The following is a 9,663-nucleotide window of genomic DNA, read 5'->3' as shown; positions in this document are numbered from 1 at the left end:
CCACGTGCCCCGCTTCTCCCCCCCCGCCCCCGCCTCGGTCCAGGCCTCTCCCCGGCCACCAGGCACGTGCCTCCCCTGCTGGACCCCGGTCCGCCCCAGCCCAGCGCCACGACCTGGAGCCCGCGTCCTGCCCGACAGGACCCGGCCCCAGGCCTCCCCAGCGCACGCGGCCCGCTGAGTGCTGCTGACTGGCTCCCTTCTGCCCCAGCAGACACGGACTGACCGACACCTGGCAAACAGCTGGGACCAAGGAGCAAGTCTGGCCGGGCCGTGACACTTTAAAGGGGGACATGAATCTGACAATGGTAGGGTTTGGGGGTTGATTTTTACTGCTTAACGTGGACTGCTGTCGGGCCAGTTGTGAGTTATGAACCAGCTGATAGAACATTTCAACATGCTGCCTCAGAAAGGCCTGGGGCCACCCCACCGCCAACGCCACAGCGATTAAATAACCCCAGGGCCTCACTCTGTGCATTCGAGGGGCCTGAAAGAGCTGCTGCGTTTTAATTCAGCAAGTTTTACATGTAATATGAGCAAGGTAGAGATACCCTTTAGGAAAAGTGTATTTCAAACAAATATTCTGAGATTTAAACCGAAGTCTATTAAACCTTGAGTCTGCGGGCACTGTTTTCCTTCTAAGGCTGAGATAGATACACAGATGTTTATTACTCTTGCAAATGGAAATATTTAATATTAAGCTTAACCTTTCATTGTTAACATTGGTAAAATTTCCACTAATCTAAGAAATGACATCACAAACACTCACGCTCACCCTCACAGCAGCACAAGCCAACTTGCAAGTAACTGATGATTCGTCCTTCAAAGTTTTCTGCAGCAGGGGAATGCAGTCCGCCAGAGAAAATGTATTTCCTGCCCGGAAGAGCAAGCACAGAAGCCTTCGTGTGAACCTGAACTCGAGAACGCCATCCAGGGGCGACGGTGCTGGAAGCTGGAAGCGGGCGCTTACCTGTCCGGGCTCTGACGGCGCCCATCCAGCCCGCCACGTGGAAGCGGCACCGGCCGAGGACGGAGCAGATGAGGGTCCCGCAGAGGATGGCTGTGGCTCCCCGGACCTGCGGGTCCCCGTGGTCGACATAGTTCAAGACATCGGACACGTACTGCTCCTCTGCGGAGAGAGATGGCCCGGCCACTGTACAGGTCCCTACCGTCAACTTTCTAACTCAGGGCAAAGGCCGAATTCTCCGGAAAGAAAAAGAAGGGCAAGGGAGCGATGCTAATCTAGAAAAGACTTGACTGTAACAACCATCAGTGGTAAAAAACATCCCGGATTTAAAGACCCTATATTCATCACATCCCTGACAGCGCGTCAACACGATAAGAGTTTCTGGGTTACAATTCCAGGTTGTCAGCCAGTAATCAAAATTCCAACATTTTGCTTCAGGAAAATGACTAGAGAGCCTCAAAGCTTTCCACACTTATTATCTAAAATAAATTCAAAAGCATGAGTTTGTCCCTTCACCCAAGGAAAGAGAGGAGAGAGAGAGCAGGCGGGAGGGTAACTTTAGGAGAGCAGTCTTCCACCAGTCACCCACTGGAGGAGACGCCCCAGGACTTGTGCCGTGGAAGACTGGCTGGTGCCGCCCAGCTCATCTCAGCCCCCGTCGGCTCTGAGCGTTAATGGCTCGCTCCCCACTGGCTCTGAGTGTGAATGTCTGGTCTGGCTGGTGTGACCCAAAGCAATTTTGATTACACACAATTTGTGCTTTTGCTAAAATCCAATACATATATTAATCAGCTCTTACATTCCCAGACTTCTATTGCTTTCCTCTGTGTGTTTCAACTAAACACTGCATCTGTAGGGAGTCCAAGAAGCCAAAAACATGACAATTGATGTGTTTTATGCAGAGCTATAACACAGCTCAAACGCTGCAAACTTACTCAGAAAACTTAGTGTTCCAAAACTAAAATAGTCAGAGTTGGAAACAGTATTCAAAACAATGACTAAACATGAGAAATGAGAAAAAGTGTGAACGTACCAGGGTATTCCACGGAGTCAAGAGGTGCTCTGTAGAGTTTGCTGAAGAAAGACTCAGGATGAAGGGCCACGGCGGCTCCAATGCAGCTGAGGGCCAGCGCCTTCACGCTGACCCGCACGTCCCTGTCCGGAACCAAGGCTGGAACAAGTCCGAGCGGCCACCGTCAGCGTCACAGAAGCAAATCTTTAGCTTCCAAACAAACAGAGCCAGACCCACGAAACCAGCCTCCCCCAGCCTCACTGCCCCTTCCCTGTCAGTGGGTGAAAACCAAAGCTCGGATCCAGCTTCTACTCTGGCTGCTGCAAACAGGCTCAAAGCTGGTGACCAAGGTGACCTCTGAAACCTAAAGTTACTCCCTTTGGCTCTGCACCTGCTCTTTGATACTCACCATTCTTTTCCCCTGTGAGCAGAAATGAAGCGGACAAAAGGCGGACGCAATGGACAAGAGGGGCAGAATCCTCGTCAGTGGATTGGCCGATGTCGCCTTTGACCCGGCAAGGCTGTAAAGAGAAACCAACACTTATTGTCTTACAATCATGGAACCTACAGGCTGATTCCTTAGTTCACCCAACAAAGAATTCCAGAGCAGCAACTGTGCAGGAGCTTGGCATTCAGAGACGTGCTCGACCTCACAGGCCACGGTGGGGCAGGATTAGACCCCTGGGGGGAGTCCTGACAGGGGGCCCGAGTGCTGGGGCCGAATGAGCCCAGCTGGAAGGGAGCACGCCGCACAGGCAGAGGGAAGCGCCCAGGGACACCAAAGCTGTGAGGGGAGGGCCACTGCCCCAGGAGCGGCCGAGGTCCAGACGGTGGAGCATCCACAGAGGGACCAAGTGTGAAGCACTACTTGTCGCCCTTGAGGAATTTAAAATTAACTGGGAGTACAGGACACTCACAGGGAAAAGGAAGCAATACAGAGACAACCCTGAAACAGCTCAATGGACAGCTGGGCAACAACTGAAAAAATCACACAACCCGAGTTAAAAATGGGCAAAGGACCTCAAGAGACGGCTCCCCAAAGAAGATACACGAATGGCTAATTAACTCACGAAAAGATACTTCACGTCTCTAATCATTAGGGGAGATGCAGGTCAGAAACCTCAGTGATACACCACTGCACACCCAGTGTGATGGCCACCCTCAAAAAAAAAAGAAACAAAAACAGAAAGAAGTGTTGGCGAAGACGCAGAGAAACGGAATGCTGGTGCGCCACGGGTGGGAAGGGAAGATGGTGCAGCAGGGACTTCCCTGGGGTTAGGACTCTGTGCTTCCAATGCAGAGTGCGCAGGTTCAATCCCTGGTCAAGGAACTAAGACCCCACATGCCACACGGTGCAGAAAATAAAAACAAAGCGGGGCAGCTGCTGTGGAAAGCAGCACAGGCTTCCTCAAAAAGTGAGAAACACAAGTATCACACAGTCCAGCAAGTCCTCTTCTGGTGTATTACCCACAAGAAATGAAATCAGGGTCTTGAAGAGGTATTTGTACACTCATTGATAACAGCATTATTTACAGCAGACAAAAGGGGGGAGTCACCCAACTGTCCATCAACAGATGAAGAGAAAAGCAAAACATAGTAAACACAGGCAATGAAGCAAAATTCAGTCTCAGGGGGGAGAGGATTCTGACAGCTGCTGTGACGCAGATGACCCTGAGGACACAAAACAACAAATACTATGATTCCACTTATGAGAGGTCCCCAGAGTAGTCAGATCCAAAGAGACAGAAAGCAGGATGATGGGTGAGAGGGGCCAGAAGAAGGGGGAATGGGAGTCAGTGCTGAATGGAGACAGAGCTCAGTCTGGGATGGCTGCACAACACGCAGCATGTGATGCCACTCAACTGTGCCTGCAGAGGGGCTGTGACGGTGAGCTGCACGAGGACCTACCACGGGAGTGAACAAGTAACTCAGTGGAACAAAACCAAGAAACGTTGGCAGGCCACACACGACCATCAGATGGACGGTCCAAGAAATCACGTGCGGTCCACTCGGCACCAACAGGTGTGTCCGGGAAGGGCTCCCAAGAAGGCTGAACGTCGGGCAGTTCTCAAGGACGCATCCACACCTCGAGAGGCAGACAGCAGAGCGGACTCGAGGTCGATATGCGAAGGGGAAAGAGCTGAGCAAAGGTGCAGCCACGGGACAGCCAGGAGCGCGGCAGACAGAGCACGCTTAAACACTCAGCCCGCGGGACACGGCGCGGGCTCAGGCCCGGAGTCTCACCTTGTTCTCTGGATCCCCTGGCTCGGCAGCTTCCTCTCTTGAGACAAATTTATCCACACTGCTGTCAGAGGACTGCCTGCAGTGGCCCATGCTTTTCAACAAATGTGCTTGTTGAAGGGCTTCGAAATCAAAGAAAGAGACTAAGTCAACCGACAAGTTTCCAATTAAAACACAAATACACGTATCGACACAAAGTCAGTGTGAAAGCAAAGGACTTGTCATCAAGAACGTATGATAATCTCTCAGCTGATTTTCCTCATTTGCTATTTACAACTCAGGAAACAGATGCCAGAAGACTTCTTAGAAGCTAAGACATAAGAGGTCAGGGTTGAAAACAAGGCTGCTTAGTAGTACAGTAAGGCCCCTCCAAGCGAGCTTTCAGGTCACAAACTTTCCAAGATGTGAACATGTGTTCACATTCCAATCACGAAAGTCAGTTCATGTGCGGGGTGCACCGCCACACGCGTGCACCCTTTACAAGTGTGCTCGACAGAGTACAGTACTGTACACAGTGGCTGCTGTGCTTCAGTCGCTCAGCTGTGTCTGATTCTCTGCAACCCCATGGACTGCAGCATGCCAGGCTTCCCTGTCCTTCGCCATCTCCTGGAGCTTGCTCAAATTCATGTCCGTTGAGTCTTAATTTCAAGTCCAGGGAAAAGTATGAAAAGTATTATAAACCTATTACAGTACAGTTCTTATACGGCCCATCATGTTAGTTGGATACCTGGGCTCGCTTTGCTGGACTGAGGAACAAAGTCTCGGAACGGAGCTTAGCTGTGTGTCGGGGACTTACGTACACCTCCTAAAGCCAACGTACCGATGGAAGAGTTTCTGAAAGCCTCCGCGTCCTCGTCAGGAAGAACGGCGGTGGCGTCCTCGTCCTCGTCCTGCGTCTGCCCCACCTGCATCCCTGGATACTGGCTGTCGGTGCCATCTAAGACCTGGACGTGCAGGAGGGGCTGTGAGGTTCTGAAGCGCCACCGCCCAGGGGCAAGCCCTCCAAGGCGGAAAGGCAAAGGCAAAGCCCGTAAGCAGCACGGACCACGCCTCACACACCGACAGGAAGGGCGTCTCCTCAAAGGCACAGGACGCAGGCGTGAACAGTGCCGAGAGCTTACTGACTGCACGTTACCATGTTATGGAAAGCTTCTGTGATTCTAAAAATGCCAAAGACATCCCAATCTGGACGTTTCTCTTTTTTGATTACAAAAGACAAAAATCCAAGCAAAAACCTCTGTGTTCACAAGCAAATTTTACAGCAAGTGAAAAATGAGGAAAAGTCTTTTAAACAAAAGTCTAACAACAGGTTACCCCCTGCACTGCTAGGACTGACCCAACTAAGTGTGGGGTACAGTATTTCACATATCTAGCCACACACACGGGTGGTGATTTCAGACTGCCAAATCTCTCTCCACTTGAAATCCCCTGTAATTTACCTGAAAAACTGAGTGAGAGACCCTCTGTATGTTAGTAATTATTACTGAAATAAATTCTGTATCATTATAAAGTTAAAAAAACAAAACTGAGCTATTAATACATGAGCAAAAACAAGAGAGAAACAAGCCTCCCCCACTCTCCAGACGACTTCAGAAAGCAAACACCCCACACAGGCTAAGAGGAGAAGTTCTACCGTAATAAACAACGTTTTCTGAAAACCCCAGCGCACCCCCAGCTGGCGTGAAAGCACCCCCACGTATTATGTCCCTTATCCCCACAAGCCTCACAGCGCTAAGCACCATCTCCAGCTTCATTCTGTGGGTAAGGAAACAGGGGCAGCAAGGGCCACAGCTGTGGAGGCTGCCCAGGTCCTGAGCAGCTGAGCCAGAGCTCTCACGGGGCTGGGCTCCCCACAGGCCACGCCCCGAACCACCACACTGGACAGTCTCGTCAGGGAATCCCGGCCCCTACAGCTGGCTCCTTTTTCTCTGTGGCACTTACTGCCACCTGACCGTGTGTTTATTTACCTGCTGATGACTGGCTTATGATCTGCCCTACCCAGACACACACACTCTAGTACGGAGGAAGGGAAACCTGGCCCATCACCAGTTTTTGTAAATAAAGTTTTATTGGAACACAGCCACGCTCATTCCTTCACATACTGTCTGTGGCTGCTCTGGCGCTTCAACAGCAGAGATGAGTGTGCAACACCAGCCCGACGGCTCACAGAGCCAAGGAGGTTCTCTCTGGCCCTCGACGGAAAGAGTCTGAGGGCTCGCGCTCTGAAACGCGAGCTCCGTGAGAGCAGTTCTGTGCACTGCACCCCCTGCTTCACCCCCTGTGTGTAGAGCAATCCCTGGAACATAACAAGTGCTCAGCTCGTGTGTTCAGCAAACAACTCGAACTGAATAAAAGACACAGGAGCACCTCATAAAGCAGAAAGGACTCTGCAGGGGTGACGTGCCAAGGGGAGACGTTTAGCTCCCTGCAGGCCAGAGCCCGGCCCCACAGCACATGGCTGCTGCAGGAGCTCCAGACGGGACACTCGCACGACTTCCTGTGGCCATTCTGTCCAATGGCTAGAGAACCCGTCCAGAAAGCATCACCTATAAGAAGGCAAGACGGGCTTCCCTGGTGGCTCGGGGGTAAAGACTCCACCTGCCACTGCCAGACATGGGTTCCATTCCCGATCGGGGAAGATCTTACACGCTGAGGAACGTGAATCCTGAGAGTCACAACTACCGAGCCTGAGCTCCGAAACAAGAGAGCAGTCTCTGCTCGCCACGACTAGAGAAAAGCCTGTGTAGCAACGAAGGCCCAGCACATCCAATAAATAAATAAAAATTAAGAAGAAAAAAAAAGGCAAAATGTAAGTTGGTACAATAAACCGACGACAGAAACTTCCTCCGCTCACTTAACGCACTACTGGGCGCAGCACTTTCCTAGCCTCCCCTTCTCCCTGCCTACTGGTCAGTACTCATCACCCTTTCCTGACTTCAAATCACTTCCCACATCCCAGTTATGGGAATCATTTCCCACAATCCAGTTACCCTATCTTCTGCCAGGTCTTCTGGGTCTTCTAGCTAAAAACCCCAGTGGTGAGCCCACTCCTCCAACTGAGCCAGTGGAAACCCACTGGGCCGTCAGAAACTACGTTCACGTGGCAAGTGGACAGCTGCCAGTGCTTCGTCCTGTGTTTCTCAAAGCTTCTGCATTTACTCCAGTTTAAGAAAAAAATCTTAATAAACAGAACACATTCAGTAGTAGTGAAACAATTGCCAGTAGAAATTGTTTAAATAAAATTGGGCTGTAAAGCTCAGTTTATGCCTGTACCAAACTTCAGACCACTCCGGAGGGCTTCGTGTCCACTAACTCAGAGACGAGAGGTGCTTAGAGACACGTTCTATAAGATGGACTATGTAGTCAAGGTTCTTGAAGAGTCAGAAAGTGTTAAAACAACGCACAGTATTACTGTTATTAATCATATTGCATTAAGACTGCAGATCTGTTAATAACAGGTTCATTAAGGATCTTCACAATAATGACTTACCCTGTGCCCAAAAAGGTAAACATTTCAAACGCACTTAATCGCACTCATCAAGTGGCCTAACTTCTGACTCCATGTCCAGCACAAAGGGCACCTGGCCGCCCCCTTCAGGGAAGGCCTTCGATGGGCTGCGCTGCCGACTCAGGATCCGAGCTGGAGACCTCTACACGCTATTCACGGGCCAGATGGATGGAATAAACAGCCAGGAGGATCCTGGTCTGGGGCCCCAGGGAAGGCCCCTCTGCAGAAACTAGGTCTCCCCCTCTGACCACTTACAATTTCAGAACTGTCGGAAGGGGTCACGGCTGAATCGGGCCCCTCGGTGGTGGTCTGGGAGCTGTCGCTGATGGGCGAGGAGGCCTGGGTCCCGTCGTTCAGGTCCATGGCGGGGTCAGAAGGGACGGCACTCATCTGGCTGGAGCTGTGGCTCAGGATGTCCTCCTCGTCCCCATCGGTGGCGGCGCTTGTCAAGTCACAGGCGGCCAGATCCACCGCGTCCGTCTGAAGCGTGTGCTGCGACCGGGGCTGCTCGGTGATGATGTCGTGACCCACAGAGTCGGCCGCTGAGCTGGCAGAGCCAGGCGTGGAGACCCCGGAAGAGGCAGCCAGCTCGCCTCCAACCTCACCCTTGACTGAGGCTGCAGACAGAGGAACATTCACTCTTCAAAGGGTCAGCAAGAGCAGACAACAGGGAACCGAATATTTGCAGAATACCCCCAAATTCACTGTCAGCACCTGTTTTAACTGCAAAACTTCCTTAAATACAGTGAAAATATGAACTAGTCAATTTCAAAAGCAAGACAAACAGTGCATCCTTCAAACATTTTGACTGGATTACTTATCTTTTCCTCTATCACTATATTGATAAAATAAGGACCACAAGTAGCTATTTTTAAATGCTATAAATATTCCCGAGTGGCATTTCACCGCCAACTCTCAAGTTTGACAAGCAACATTTGTCAAACCACCTCCAGCTCTCAAGCTGCTGCTCCGTCCTGAGTACAGAGCAGCATGGAGACTCTGGTGATTCCCTGGCAGCCAGGCTGGGGTACAGGCGGGGTGCTCACAAGAGCTTGGAGCTTGGAGTAAGCGGCGCTCCGGAAGGTGGGCTTTCCATCTTCCCAGATCCCGTTCAAGACTCCTCAGCCAGTCCCACTCCCCTGGAGCATTAAGTTCACATTTCCCTAGTCTTTAACTCCCATTTAAAAAACATCACCCTACATAAGAACCCACACCAAGCTGTGAGCTATGTCACTCCTGGAGGCCAGGGGGTCAGTGAGCACTTGGGCACATGGATAGCTGTAATTTTTGTTTAATGTTTTAAGTTTATTTTTTTAATTTAAAAAGTCTACCCATTCCAGTATTCTTGGGCTTGCCTGGTGGCTCAGATGGTAAAGAATCAGCCTACAATGTGGAAGACCTGGGTTTAATCCCTGGGTTGGAAAGATTTCCCGGGAGGAGGCCATGGCAACCCACTCCAGTATTCTTGTCTAGAGAATCCCCATGGACAGAGGAGCCTGGCCTGGCAGGCTCCTCTGTCCATGGGGTTCTATTTTGTAGAATAAACCAGTAAATAAATAATCACCACTGAAAAGTATTCAGACTTTCTTTCCCTGTATTTCAGCCTTATTTTCAGTTATCTAAAAATATTCATTTGGCTAGGGTTATACAGACCAAACCCCTCTCAAATGGTTTTCATCTTTTCCATCTGTTACTGCGGTCTGTCACACTGACTGATTTGTGGACAGGGAAAAACCCCTGCCCCCAGGATACCCCTACTTGACTGCTTCCATGTTCACCAGCAACACTGGCCTGTAGTTCTGTTGTTACTGTAGCTTTGTCTGGTTTCAGTTTCAGGGGGATGGTGGCTTCACAGAATGAGTTTGGAAGTGTTCCTTCCTCTGCAGTTTTTGGGAACACTTTGAGAAGGGCGGGTGTCGACCCTTGTCTGACGTTTGG

The 9,663-nt window shown here is 50.8% G+C and overlaps 1 protein-coding gene across 1 annotated transcript in view; it reads right to left on the bottom strand.

Moving 5' to 3' along the window:
* Positions 1-9,663, bottom strand: part of HTT (huntingtin) — a 113,987-nt gene that overhangs the window by 73,689 nt on the left and 30,635 nt on the right. Inside the window, 7 exon segments of the mRNA XM_010848065.1 lie at positions 773-870; positions 968-1,126; positions 1,998-2,135; positions 2,386-2,497; positions 4,221-4,339; positions 5,038-5,161; positions 7,981-8,342. Coding sequence (XP_010846367.1) covers positions 773-870; positions 968-1,126; positions 1,998-2,135; positions 2,386-2,497; positions 4,221-4,339; positions 5,038-5,161; positions 7,981-8,342 — 1,112 coding nt within the window.

The sequence above is a fragment of the Bison bison genome, unplaced genomic scaffold (genome assembly GCF_000754665.1).
Source record: "Bison bison bison isolate TAMUID 2011002044 unplaced genomic scaffold, Bison_UMD1.0 scf7180017849866, whole genome shotgun sequence".
NCBI lineage: Eukaryota > Metazoa > Chordata > Mammalia > Artiodactyla > Bovidae > Bison > Bison bison.
This window is presented reverse-complemented; position numbering and strand designations above follow the sequence as displayed.